This window comes from Hylobates moloch, unplaced genomic scaffold, assembly GCF_009828535.3.
Source record: "Hylobates moloch isolate HMO894 unplaced genomic scaffold, HMol_V3 SCAFFOLD_5, whole genome shotgun sequence".
In the NCBI taxonomy this organism is placed as follows: domain Eukaryota; kingdom Metazoa; phylum Chordata; class Mammalia; order Primates; family Hylobatidae; genus Hylobates; species Hylobates moloch.
The window spans coordinates 117,010,669-117,025,060 of record NW_026652280.1 but is presented as its reverse complement, the minus strand read 5'-3'; the positions used below and the strand labels follow the sequence as shown (position 1 = coordinate 117,025,060).

The window sequence follows — 14,392 nt, the reverse complement described above, 5'->3', positions numbered from 1 at the left end:
GTGTTGATGTAATTGGGGAGATCTCAAACGCACCCACCCACCCTCCCATCCACATACTCTGCCTTGTCTGCGCAGGGCTCCCAGTCAACGGCAGGCGGGCACACACCAAGATGATTCCCAATGCATCCAGGAGGACCCTCTCCCATCCTGCCTGGTCTCTGCCTGGACCCTCATGGCCACAGAAACTAGGCTGAGAGTGAGGCAAGCACACTTGCATGTTGTAGGGACGATAATCCCAGCAGGCAAGAAAGAAGTGAAAATCATCAGTGTCTGTCAAAAATTTTATTTTTTTCATATCACACAGAATGATGTTAAAATAAATCCTCAGTAATATATATTTATATACTTATTTACTTGTGTCAATATTTACAAAAGACTGTGGAGCTCTATGAAGTCTATGTACACCCATGATCAGGTGGACAGGCAATGTTCATTGAGGCACATATGTACACATATATGTATAACCTATGTACAAATATCAGACCCTACTGACACAGGAACTCTCAGCTGCAGAAGTCCTGGGCGGGGCAGTGTTGGTGGGGCTGAAAGCTTCCAGAATATGTCAGCAAGAATGATAATATCAATACATCCTGTGCAATGTAGTTACAGCTGGTGTCTAAATTTTCACGAAGCAAACAAATAGTTAAATGACTCCCAACTCCCATGAGTCTTCCCCACAAGTCCTGCTCCGCCTTCATCTCTCATTGGTCCCCAGCCTCTTATCACCATGGAGACCCCAGTTCCCTTTCGGCATCATCCTTACGAAGCTTTACCATCAGCCTTGGAGTTCCTTCTGCTATCGATCCCAAGGAGGCTTATTTATCTACCTCTTTGAGTTTTCAGCAATTATTAGAGACAGGACATGGGAGGGCAGCTGAATATTCATGCACAAGCAGCAAGGAAGCCAGTGCAAACTCTAATTGGAGTCTGTGCTGCATGAGCCTAAGTGAGCGGCGGCCATTTCCTCTCTCTCTTTCTCTCTCTCTCTCTCTCTCTCTCTCTCTCTCTATATATATATATATATATATATATCACACAATATAAAGTCTCCAGAGACAGCCTATATTATAAGCACATAAGCACACAGGTCTGGAAAAGGAAATAGCATCCTCCACTCATGAGCTTTACAGCTATGTCCCTGATGAAAACTAGAGAATCTTCCTTGATTGCTGGCACCATTAATCTCAACTGTTCCAAGATTATCCTTAGTGGAGAGAGGGGTTCAGGGATGCAGAAAACCAGGAAGAGGCCAATTTGGCTGGGGTATTGTTTGCTCAGCAGGCTAGAGCTTGATCATGGGACTTTCCAGCTTCCTGGGGCCCTTCAAATGAAGGAACCATCCAAGCACGACAACAAAAGGAAACTGGGTCGCTGGATCCCACGTGAAGGCAGAACTGGGGCAAGCACAGAGCATGTTCAAACCCTCAGGAGCTGAGACTCACCCCCGCCAAAGCCAGCCAGGCCTCTCTTCTTGCTTTTCTATCCCATTTCTTAGCCTGGAGCTGATGTGCTCCTTTCCATCCCCACCTGGCAGGTCAAAGTCCTTGCCCTACACTTCATAGGCTAAAAAGGCAGTAATGTTAGCAGCTGACATGGAAATTGTTTGGTAGCAAAGTGCGGCCCTGAATATTCTCTTCCTCCCAGCCCCTCCTATTGCTTTTTCTAGCAGCCCAGAGCATTTATTCACGCATACAAACAAGGCATTCGGTGTCTAGGGAATCATTTTCAAGGAGAAGCAAGGCTTAGAGCCCTCTCACAGAGACTCAGAAAGACACCGGACTGAGTCCTCTGGATAGCTACCAAGGGTCCTAGCACACAGCCACATCTACATTGCCCTCAGTGATCTAGATGTTGCGGTAGCTGTCCACATTATTGCATAATCATGCCCTGTGCATCCATCAGTGGAATGATGCAGGGAGTTCTCAGCTGCAAACTCATCTGGAACATATTTGACTATTTTAGGAGTGCAGAGGAGCACAGAAAGTTATATGCATTTCCATGCTGAGGTTCATGAAGTACAAGAAGTAGCCATCCAGACAGGCCACCTCAACTGCCTCAATGCACCAGCTGGTCATGCCAAGTCTGGTTTATGGGCTTCTGTTGCCTGATCACAACTAACATAGCCAGACTGGAGGGCTTCTGTGGGTGTGGGGAGATGGCAGACACCCCTGCACCACTTCAATTGCTCCAGATGCAGTGAAAAATCCCTCCCACTCCCATCCAGGTAGAAAGCACACAGTCAAATGCAAGAGGTGAGGCTGAGAGAAACTGTCTCCCATGGATCTAACACACTAGCAGGCAAGAGGGAGAATGAGAACAGGTTTTAGCTTGCATCCAGCTGTTTCTTGAGTGATGTGTACAGCTTACCCCCAAAGAGGCAACTGAATTTCAGCTGCTCTAATACCCATACCCTCAACTTAGATTTAGTCATAATAAAAAACAGAATGGATTTGTTAGTTCCATTGATTGCCACAAACCTCACCTTCTGTGTGGCAGAGATGTGCTTTAGTTCTTCATTGGAATGTTACTTTCAGATCTCACAAACCTCAAACCTAGGGCACCACCAGTGACAAAGAGAACGCTAAATAGATAAATCCTTTGCCAGGTCTTCAAGCTTTCCACTCCCCCCGAGTACAAAGTTTGGAATAACTTTTCTGATCCTCAATGATGAGGTTATAGCCAACCAGGGCAGACAGAAGAAAGGCCAAAGCACCTGGCTGTTAGATCAGACTTCCCTTTTATCCCTGAGTCAGGCAGCCACCTGGGAGGGAAAGGAAAGAGGTGATCCTGTAGCCTGTTCTTTTTTTTATGAAAGATCTGCCTTCTAGAGAGGTCCCTAAGCAGAAAAAAAAAAGAGTGGAACTGGAGAGGTGAAAAGAATGCAAAGGAGGTCATTCAAAAAATGCACATAAATGCAGTTTATTCCTTGGATTGCCAAATTTATTCCACATGAGTGAAACTAAGGAGACTGGTCAATGTATAATTCTATAATTTTAAAAATAGTATACATATATACATATACTATATATATACACACAAATATATGTATATATGGAAAACCTCTAAAAACTCAGGACCAATTAACCAAAACCTTGATTGACAAGAATTATGTTTTCTTACTATCTTTTCAGTAGAAAGAGGCAAATGACAGCAAGGGCTCTATCTGATGAGCCAGGATGTGCCCCAGTGGCCCATTTCCAGGCCTATCTTGTAGCCAGCAGCCATTCAGCCTGTCTCTTTGGTCTTCTCCATCTATCTCCACTACTGTACAATAAGCACTGAGGTTTACAATGTTGACCCTGAGCAAGGCAAGGTCCCTGTTATCTTCAAACACTCTACTTAACTAAGGCAGGAAAGTTTATGTTAACCTACTTAGGAAATATTTTTCTCAATAACAAAGGTTGAACCAGACATGCTTTCCCATTCCCACTCAAATAACCAGAATTGCAAAGCAACCAGGATGTTCCTGTCCCTGAGGTTTCCCCATCAGTTAACTGAGGTTTTGCTGTACACATGTGTATAGAGCAAGGTAGATCAAAAAAGAATGGAATGGGACCCTGGGGTTTCCAGCCTTCCCTGATTGTCCAGTCTGAACATTTAACCTCACAGATGTTAGGAAAGGGGAGTCTTCTGAAGCCCCTGGCTATGTGTGCAAATATTTGTGCAGCTGCACACTCTAGCGGGTGGTAGAGTCTTTATTTCACTAATGTCATGCCCTAACCACCCAAACTTCTATCCCTGTAGACTTCTACTGAAACCCACAAGAACTTGCTTCCTTCTGCAGCTCTCATGGAGTCCCTTTGGTTGAGCAAGTCAGCTTATTTTGAAGGAGAGTTAGAGGGCAATTCCCAAATCTGCCCAGGCTACTGATCCCAAGTGCAAACCTCCAGGCCACATTCCCTCAGCATCCATCTCCCTGGGGAAGGGAGAAAGGGCAGCAAAAGGATCAAGTAATGGCTTTTAGTGCATGGAAATGATCTTCTGTAATGGCTCAGGATGCTTTATTCTTATCTATTGGGAAGTGCTTTCCTGTAGGCTTCCATTACATCTGCCAGACTGAGGGAAAGTCAACAAAATGGGCTTGAAAGGTCACACAAACAGGATTTTCATGCCTAGAGGTTGTAAGGATGCTGTATGACAGCAGACAGAAATGGGGAGACAGAGGGAGAGGGGACAGAGACACACATGGAGACAGAGGTGCACACAGGAAGGAGACAGTGACAAAGCCCTCTCACAGGCCTTCCTTGTGCATATACTGCATCTTAGCATATGTATCCATTCCAGAAGGAGGTCAGATCTCAAGAGGACAGGAGTCATGTGAACACGTGGGAAGAAGAAGAAACTACAGAGACTGTGAATGAGCCCCCAGAAGTCAAGGGCAATATCTGATAATCCAGGTACTATCTATCACTTTTCAGTCCTGAGAGCAAGATTTTGAAAGAGCTATTGCTAAAGAAAACAGTCACTATTTATTTTATTGCACTTTTCCTCTTTAAAAATATTCAAACACAAACTATGAGAGATGAAGCTGAGATTTGGTGGGAAGGGAAGCAGAAAGAAAGGAAAAGTAAACTAGGTTAGTTTGAGGAAGAGAACCTTCCTGCATGTAGGGAAGCCCCTACCTCCATCTGTCCCTGCTGGTTGCTTTGATAGGGGAACAGGATTGGACTCAACAAGGGCCAAGTCTGAAGATATAGATGATGGTCACAATAGCTACTGAGAGAGCTCCCAGCATCCCCCTCTCTGCGGGTTGGCTCAGGTGACTGATGATGTTAATGAGGTTAAGGTCATGAGTTCAAACCTGGCAATGGATACCTTGCCAAGGCTAGGGGAACCTCCATTGTGTAACCAAGGAGCACCATGGACATTATAGCCCTCACAGACCAGGCAGCCATCACCCACATACACGTTATTATGACAATGGGCCCCAGGAAAGCTCTGGGGAGCAGAGCTCAGCACCATCATCCCCTCTCTTGAGTAAACAAGTCAAAACATTGTGATCCCCTGCCTGACATAGGGGTAGTGGTGCCACCTTCATATGCAATTTGCACACTGTTCTATAGTTTCTTTTGGGGGGAGTCAGCCTCTACGACTCTACTACTGTGGGCAGTGCTGAATCTGCAGCCTGAGGAGCTTCAGAGGGTGCTGTCCTCTCTCCACATGGGTTGATATGATAGAGTCCTCACTACAATATAGTGAGAGATCCAGAAAGAACAGGTAGGACAAGCTAGTCCTGGGCCCTCCCAACACGGAGCAGCAACATGAACACCCAGGCTGGGGTCTCAGGCCATCATAGCTTCCATGGGAGCCCTTTCCATACTAGGCTAACGCAATCTAGAGGCACACTCCCGTGGGGCCCCCTTTAAAAGGCTAACCTCCTGGTGACATGCCAACATTAGCCTCAGAAGCAGAGGTGAGAGGGACAGAGGCAAGCAGAGAAGAAGGAAGAGAGCATGTCAAGTATCACTGAAGTTTCAGGAAGCACAGAGCCTTAATTATTTTCTTAATTAAATGCCGGCTCCTAAAAAGTTTACTCTGAAATTTGACCTGCTCAGCTACTCTCTCTTCCTGACAATCTCTCCACCTTTCCTGGGCCTCTTCCTTTTCGGTCTCCTGAGAACTCCAACTTTCTTGAAAATGAGTCCACAGAGACACTTGATGAAGCCAGCAGGAATGGTACCTTGACTTGGAAACACAAGTTTCCAGCAATGCACAAGTTTTGGACCCACATGTCCATTCCCTACTGTTGTTGCCTTTTCTGTAGAGATTGGGAGCTGCAACCATCACTGGAAGGGAGGGTGAGACACAACGGGATGGCTGCAGGAGCAGAAATCAGGAGTGAGGCCTGATCCAAAGCTTGACTGCAACTCCTAACTTCCAATGTAGGTGAAGCCTTTGCTAAAATGCACTCAGCTCTCAGCTAGTCCTACTTAGGGGAAGAACCTGCTCCAAGAATAATCCAAAATGGTGGGTAATCTTAGAAAGTATTTAAATATGGCCTTAGAATACAGGATAAAGTCAGGCCCTCTAAAAAGTGTTAGCTTGTTTAGCCTTAGATGTATGTTCTTAATCACTTTTTACTTAAGCTGAACCGGGTTGCATAGCAATTGGATGGGAGGCACAGCATCCAGGGGAGCCCAACAAGAGGGAAAGGAAGAGTGTGCCTGGGATTGAACACCCCCAGAGGGGAATCAGGAGTTGGCCCCTTTGGGCTTATGCACAAGAGCAAGTGAAATGCCACAAGCAAGTAAAGGTGGCTCATTTTAAGAGACAGGTCTCTCTATAGGGTCTCAACTTCCTGACCTTGCCCCCAACAAAGCTGCAAAGGATGGAAGGGCAATAAGATCTGTGGGCTTAGAGAATGTTGGGGACATCTTCACCCTGGTCCTGGGCTCAAGATCCTGCAGTTTCTTGAGCCATTACTGCTTTTAAGACAATAGGGCTGAATCTGGAGATCCCGGGTGCTGGGAGAAGGGGAGCCTGGGCTATTGGGTTGTCTGTGTGGATTTGCTGGAAGGAAGGAAGGGTCATGGCAAGGAGGCCTATATTATGCTACCAGCTGTCCCAGGTACTTCCACACCCTGCACTCAGATTTCTGGTCGGAGGAAGGTGAATTGGTAGAGACCCCATGCAATTCCTGGTCTTAGTCAGATATCTGCTTGATGTGGTGGCCCATCCTCATGCTTGAAACCTAGGAGTTACTTCTCAGGACTGAAATCTGGTGGTGAGAGAAAAGACTAGAGAAAGAGATTCCTTGAAGGATACTGAGGGATACAGACACAGGCCAGGGAAAGGTGATTACATCTGATCTTTTGTTTGTGCCTGTTAATTCATAGCTCTGGGGGCAGGGCAATGGGTCTGAGCATATGTCCGCATTTCATGTGTATTGTGTGATGTTTTGGGGCATGTGTGCTATGTATCTTGTATGCCTATTATAAGTAAATGCATTGTGGGTATATACTGAGTTTGTGTGTATTTCATGTGTAGAAACAATGGTAAAGTAGCCTTTGTGTATCTTATATGCATATGCATTTTGTCCATGTAGTTTTTTATGTATTTTGCATCTGAGTTGCAGGTTGTATATTTGTATGTGGTATATGTTTGTCTTTTGTGTGTGACAACAGTGTACCTATTTTGTGGTGGATGTGCATGACTGTATGTGAACATTTTAGAGTCCTGGGCCAAGGACACTGTGATAAGATATCTATCCCTGACCTAGGCCTCAGATATGGGTTGCTTTACCTTCTATTTTCCAAAGGTCTGTGTCCCTCCCACCCCATGCCTTGGAAATTCAGCACCACCTCCCATGAAGGAAAGGAAGAGAAGCACAGAGGCTTTGTGCTGGGCATGGGATGCCCTGCAGATACCTGGGGATGTGGGTGACCAGGCACTAATGAGCACCCTGGGCCTAGCACCCTGAGCTGGTGCCCCATACCCCAAGACAACTGTAGGTGTTAACTAGGCAGCAGTGAGGCCTGGGCTGGAGCCATCCCTGCATAGCCCGACCCCTGCAATTCATTGTTTGGGAAAATTAAGCCACCCTGTCAAAAGGCAAAGAAGTCCAGTCTGGTGAGTTAAAATTCCCCTACCTGAAGCCATTTCAGGGTCAACCTACTGTCTACCTTTAGGCTGTGCAGTGCTCATTTGCACTGTACTTGTTCTGGGGGGTGGGAAAGGATTCTTTACCCATCCTTTGGTTCTTTTTAAAAAGCAGCTCTGGTTGCCAGTTTAATGGGGAGAGAGTTTGGGTCTGGAGATCAAAATGATGCCTTTGGATCATCTAGGGACTCCATCCCTTAGTCCCAGACTTCAGACATTTCCACATAGAGGAGGCTCCCTTTAGGTCCAGATCAGTGGAATTTGGTCCCAGGGAGTCCTACTCCTTGGTGTCCTTGGTTTCAAAGCAGGGGATCCATTCTGGCTCTTTAGGGAAAGGTTCAGGAAAGTGACAGATGCAGAGCCAAATGATAATAAGATCCAAGTGGCATGGGAAAAGGTGAAAATGGAGATGATGAACAGGATGAACTATAGAGAGGAGGCCCGGGGTGGGTCTGGCCCAGGACAGCTGGAACTGTGAGGGCCATGGGGCCCTTGTGCACTCAGTAAGACAAGCTTCAGCCATGGGAACTGAAGCTGCAGCACATGGAGGGCAGAAAGACAATTCTAACATCTAGGAATCCATGGATACCGGAGTGTCTGAGGCAATGGCAGCAAACCCAGGCCCGGTGGGGTTACCAATGAGACAAATTAACCCGTTAGGCCTCTTAGACAGCCAACCCACCAAGCAGTGGATTTGCTCCTGAACCTGAACTCCAGAAAATGAATATATATATATGTGTGTGTGTGTGTGTGTGTGTATATACATATACACACATATGTATGTATATATATACACCCTAGTGCACATAGTCAAACACATGCATAAATTGCCCTGTGTCAAAAATATTGCATAAGCTTGTACAATGTTCAAATGCAATTTTTTTTCTATCACTAGCTAGGTAGAGGAACGTGTGAAAGAGAGATACTCGATATATATTTATATACATTGGATCCACAGACCTGCCTGTTGTCAGGACCAGATGCCCTGGTCCACTGTACAGTCATGCCCGTGACTGGGTTAATTCCTAAGGTGCAGTCATGTGAGGTGTTCAGATGCTGCCTTCCCTGCTTACTCTCCTGGCTTTGCAGAGGTCTGCGTTCCTGTTTAGAAGAACAGGGATAGGTAGACTGGGGGGCCAGAAGTTTTAGTTCCATTCCAAATAGTCTATTTTTTTCCCCTGATGGAGGGATTTTGCCTTCTGATGGGAAAAAAACCCCCTAGTTCAAGACCATTCCAAGCCTATTAATACTCTAAATATTAATACTGTGTAGGCTACTAGGAAAATAGGTTATCTCCTGTGTTTTAAATACTGAGATTCATGCAACAAACACCCATGCAGCTCTATTGCATCACTGGTAAATTTCACTGCAGTGTCAGTGTAGCTGGGCCACATCAGTTAGGAAAGCAGATGTCTGCAAACTCCAGTAAGAAACCACACATGTTTTTGTGACCCTGGAGCCTGCAAAAAATGGTGAAATCAGAGGCTTAGAGGTCCGTTGGTTTGTTAGCTTCTCCCCATAGGCCTAAGGGAACAAATGTGAAACTTGACAACTCATATTCGGTCATACTAACTGTCCCTCCCCCGGGCTTCCCTCACATCGACACTGCAGAGAAAAAGCAGAATGCAGCATTTTCCGTTATGAAACACAAGCCTCCAGAGCATCTACTTGGCAACTGCAATTCACAAACTCCAGCCTGTGACACAGAAAGTAATTCCAACACACAGGACTGTGTGTTCTTTTCAATGCAAAAATGAGAATGACCTTTTGAACAAACACCAGCTATTTAAAGCTAAGCCATGATTGTGTTCCTCTGTGAAAGGGCAGGTGGGCTCAAATGAGGTGGTGGGATGGTGGGGAGGGGAGTGCATCTCCTGGATGTTGTGTGCATTTCATTAGGAAGGAAGGATGGCACTGATATGGTGCACTGTGTATTGGATATGAGGTGGCCTCAACGTGTCTATCTGAAATCCTAGCTTGATAGGTGACTCCCGTCTTTGGAAATTCATAAGCCGGTGATAAGGATGTGCATGAAAGCCATGATAGATATTCTGTGTTCTAAATCAAAAGTCAAAAGATCAAAAGTCACTTGCACAACTATTGCTTTCCATGCAGAACCAGATACACACTGTAGAACACACTGACTACAATGCAGGCTATTATGCAACATCTGCATTAGTTCCATTGAGCTGTGAGTATGGTAATAGGTTTCAATCAGACATCAGTTAACATTTTGGTAATATTCACATAGTTTGTGTTAGCCAAGGTACAGTTGGCTGTTTTCAAGTTTTCCTCTCTAAAGTCCTCATTACTGTTGTTTACCCCCTCCTGGATCTCCATGTAATCAGACTTACTAATGGTAGAGGCACTTCTACTTTTCTTTAGGTCAGGGGAGGATGGGATCTTTGGACAGCTTGTCACTTGCAAGTATTGGGCCTGTTCCTCTCCCTCTGTCTCCCGGTGGTAGAAGTAGTTGAAATTGGACACAATGACAGGGACTGGTAAGGCAATAGTTAACACACCTGCAATCGCACATAGGGAACCCACTATCTTTCCCCCAATGGTAGTCGGAACCATGTCTCCATAGCCTACAGTTGTCATGGAGACGACTGCCCACCAGAAGGCATCTGGGATGCTGGGGAACTGGGACTCTCGCTCATCGGCCTCTGCAAAATACACAGCACTAGAGAAAAGGATGACCCCTATGAAGAGAAAGAATATCAGGAGGCCCAGTTCTCTCATGCTGGCTTTGAGGGTCTGACCTAGAATCTGGAGACCTTTGGAGTGTCTGGACAACTTGAAAATCCTGAAGACTCTTACCAACCGGATGACACGGAGGATGGCCAGTGACATGGCCTGCTGGCCTTGCTGAGCGTCCTCTGGCTTCTCAGCCAACTCTGTCCCCAGGGTGATGAAGTAGGGGATGATGGCCACAATGTCAATGATGTTCATGATGTTGGTGAAGAAGCCGGCTTTGCTGGGACAGGCAAAGAACCTCACCAAGAATTCAAAGGAGAACCAGATGATGCAGAGTGTCTCTACAATGAAGAAGGGGTCTGTGAAGGAAGTGGACTGCTGGTACCCGATGGTGCTGTTGGAATAGGTGTGGAAGGTCACCCCACTACCATGCATGTCTTCATTCTCATCCCGGAAGATGGGCAATGTTTCCAGACAGAAGCTGACAATTGAGATCAGAATCACCATGACAGACACAATAGCTATAATCCTGGCAGGCCCTGAGCTCTCTGGGTATTCAAAGAGAAGCCACACTTGTCTCTGAAACTCATTTTCAGGCAGAGGACGCTCTTCCTCCTTGATGTAGCCTTCATCTTCCCGAAACATCTCCATCGCTTCTTCTCCCAGCTCATAAAACCGAATTTCTTCAGAGAATATATCTAAGGGCACATTCACAGGTCGCCTCAATCGGCCCCCCGACTGGTAGTAGTACAAAATGGCATCAAAGCTAGGGCGGTTCCGATCGAAAAAGTACTCATTTCGGAGGGGGTCAAAGTACCTCATTCGTTTCTTTGGGTCCCCTAAGAGGGTCTCTGGAAACTGGGCTAAGGTCTTTAGCTGGGTCTCAAACCGCAGCCCTGAGATGTTGATCACCACCCTCTCACAGCACTCGTGGTCTGCCTCTGGGTCATAGGTGTCCTGTGGGTGCCCAGGGAGGGCAGCAGCCTCATCTGCTGGGTCTCCGGTGGCCACTGTCATAATTGGGACTGAGAGAAGCACCTCACGCTATGCCTTTCAGCTGCCTGGTGGCAGGGAGCTCAGGGTGCTGCTACTGGCCCCAGGAAGCACAGGAGCATTGGCCTGGTCTCCTGCAGGAGAGCCCCGAGAGCTCTCTGAGAGCTGGAGAGACAGCCTCGCTTGGCTGAAAGACAGAGGCAGTTATTGACATGAGGCTACTCAGCATTGGCAGCCCGACCTGGGTTGCCACTTTTTGTCTCCCATCTCTCAGCCAAGAGTTCAGACACATGATCACCACCACCACCACAACAAAGCAAAATTTCCTTTCACCTTGTAACTTGTCTGGGGATCAGGGGGAGCAGGTAGCAATCTCTCCAGGAACCTCTGGAATGCCCTGCACTGGGGGAAGGTGGCTGGTACAGGCCCGCTTGTACCACACAGGCTTCATGGAGCATAACCCCATGCTAATAGGATAAAAGTGGACCCTCTCCCAGGTGCTGCACTAATGTCTCAGATACTTGTACCCAGGGAGGTATTCATGTTTGGGGATCTTGGGCCTGGGTCTTTCTCATTGGCCTCCACCCCAGTGATTCTACACAAGGCTGTTATTAAATGATAGATTGATTTACCTGACCAGAGACCTGAAGCTCTCTTCCTTGCAGAGCTGATCAGATGCTGCAGGAATCTTAGATGCACAAACAGGCAGCCCAACTCCTCATCACGTCTTCTCACTCGAGCTAGAAATAATGGTGAGTCATTCTGGGCAGGAGGGCAGACTCTGGGTCCTGGACGTGAGCTCTAGGACTGGGCTGGGCTGGAGGGGCGGTGAGGTGCCTGGCCAGGGGCATGCGGGACTTGAAGACAGCCAAGCATGGGCCTGGAGCCTTTTGAAGGAAAGAGGCAAGATGCAAAGCTCAGCAAAAGCTGGAGTCCTGGCTGTCCTCAGGAGGTGTGACGTTGCCTGGAAAAAAAACAGCAGCAAGGTGGAACCAGGGCATTTGAACCAGCTGGTGCCAAGATTTAGGAGGGTCTGGCAGCTTCCCTCATGGGAGGTGACAGGCCCCCATGCCCACCCTCCATTCTGATGCCAGGCCTGAGGACTATCCCTCAGCCTCCCTGCCTCTTCTGGGCAGGCTTCCCATCAGCTTGAGGTACTTTCTCCCAGGGAGCAAGACTCGGGCTTAGCTGGGCCTGCCTTCTCCAGGGGCCTCTCTGGGTTGATCCAGGTCCCTAGTCCCCAGCTGCTCTCAGCAAGGACTCTGGAAGAAGCACTCCTACCCCCACATGTCAGGACACAGCAGCTCCCAAGAGGAAGGCTTAGCTCACTGCAGCCTGTCTACAAGCTCTGACCTCAGCCAGTCCTGGAAAAGAAGCACCCCACCCCCCAGCACACACAAACTCCTTCAGAGCGCATCTAGGGAGACCCCACACAACAAAGTCGCCACTGTACGAAAGCTGGATGAACTTACTCTCCCTCCGGGATCCCTGGGCCGCAGGCCTCCCTCTGAGCCGGATGGCATTTGAGCTGGGCAGGCGCTCGACCACTGATTTCTCCCCCAAGAGAAAATCCCTCACATCTCCTCGGCAGGGAGCACAGAACAAACGCTCAGCCTGCCTAGCTGCGAGGCGGCTTGGCAGCAGCGAGAGGGGGAGCCTGGAGGAAGCCGGCTTCCGGACTGGCCCCCTGCCGACCCAATCCCGCCGGCCCCAGGGCGGGGAGGGGTCTGGGCCCTCTCCCCATCGCCCCGGGCTCCGGCCGGGATTCCGGCCTGCGCGCTCAACGCTCGCCTCCGCGCAGAGGACCAGACCCTCCCGCTGGCCGCGGCCGCTAGCGCCACCTTAACCCCCTCCTGCCCGCGCGGTCGGCTCCTGCTGCGGGGCCCGAGCGCAGCTCAGCTAAGCCCCCGGGGTCCAGCCGAGGGACCGCCGAGTCTCAGTCTCCACCCCAAAATCCCGGAACCTGATCTCTGGGGGAGGGGAGTAGCCTGCGCCAGGCTGCTGCCCCAGATCGCAGCTTCCTTTTAAGCGCGGGGGCTCGGCGGCAGCCCACGGCCCCAGCAAAGGGGAAAGCCCTCTCTGCAGCAAAGCCGTTTGTTATTCTGTGCCGAAGAGGCGAATGCAGCCAGGCCGTCCCAAGTGGTTCTGGTCCTACCAACCCGCGCTATTTACCAGACATGGTTATGCTGCCAGCTGCACTTCCCACCACCCACCAGCTCCTCTCCGTGCCCTCCGCCTCGCGCCACGCAAACCCCAGAGGGTCCCGAGCCCATTCTGTGCACTCTTCTTGAGCAGGGTGCAAGTTCCCCTTGATCTTCCCGGTCTGGCACCTGCCGAGCAGACGGCAGTGGTCGGCAAGGGCTTGCCTCCGCGGACTCAGCCCGAGCCTGCTGCGCTGCAGGCTGCGCCGCCGGGTGCCCCGCAGCCCCTCCGGGCGCCGCAGCCGGGCAGGGAAGGCAGCACGCGCCGCGCAACGCCCCGACACGGATTTACCCTTCCGGATGGGCACCGGGGCCTCCATGTTCCTGGGTTACGGCCAGCGCCGGCAGAACCCCGGCAGCGGGCGGCGGCGGGCGGCGGCGGGGTGCGGGCGGCCAGCCGGGAGCCGGCTCTGCAGTCCCGCGGGCGGCGCGTACGGAGCTCCCGACCGCCGCCCGCAGCGGCACCGCGCCACGCAGCGCCGCACCTGGCTCGACGGCGAACTCGAATTAAAGGGGCCGGCGGGGGCCGGGGCCGGAGCCGGGGCGGCAAGCTGCCCGCTGCCGCCACCGAGCTTGTCACCTCGTTGGGCCCCCGGGCCTCGGCCCCCGCCCCGCGAGGAAAACATTCTTTGGCGGAGCCCGGCTTACTAACCAGAACCTCCGGGAGAGCTCAGCTGGGTGCTGCCGGGCCGGGGAGATGGGGGAGGGCAGAAGTTGAGGGGCGCTGGTGAGAGGCTCCTGCCAACGTAATCAAGTAGGCAAGGAGGAGATAATCAATAGCAGCTATCCCAGGTCCACGGCGGGATCCAGCCCTGCGGGAGACGTGTTGCTATTATTGTGGTGCCGCCAGACAGGATCTGCAGACCCCTTTCTTGCCTTTTCTCCCGCCAGCGCGACCCCTT

The 14,392-nt window shown here is 49.8% G+C and overlaps 1 protein-coding gene across 3 annotated transcripts; it reads right to left on the bottom strand.

Annotated features, from left to right (window-relative positions):
* Window positions 1-267: 267 nt before the first annotated feature.
* Window positions 268-14,182, bottom strand: KCNA2 (potassium voltage-gated channel subfamily A member 2). 3 transcript variants are annotated; one of them, XM_032155054.2, is made up of 3 exons: window positions 14,143-14,182; window positions 11,922-12,253; window positions 268-11,476 (listed from the first exon to the last, which is right to left on the bottom strand). In XM_032155054.2, exon 3 carries the CDS (start codon window positions 11,311-11,313, stop codon window positions 9,814-9,816), a length of 1,500 nt encoding a protein of 499 aa, XP_032010945.1. In that variant the 5' UTR covers window positions 11,314-11,476; window positions 11,922-12,253; window positions 14,143-14,182; the 3' UTR covers window positions 268-9,813. The 3 variants fall into 3 exon arrangements, with proteins under 3 accessions (XP_032010945.1, XP_032010944.1, XP_032010942.1); XM_032155053.2 differs by lacking the exon at window positions 14,143-14,182 and adding an exon at window positions 13,783-13,972; XM_032155051.2 differs by lacking the exon at window positions 14,143-14,182 and adding an exon at window positions 12,762-13,061.
* Between the last annotated feature and the right edge of the window lie 210 nt (window positions 14,183-14,392).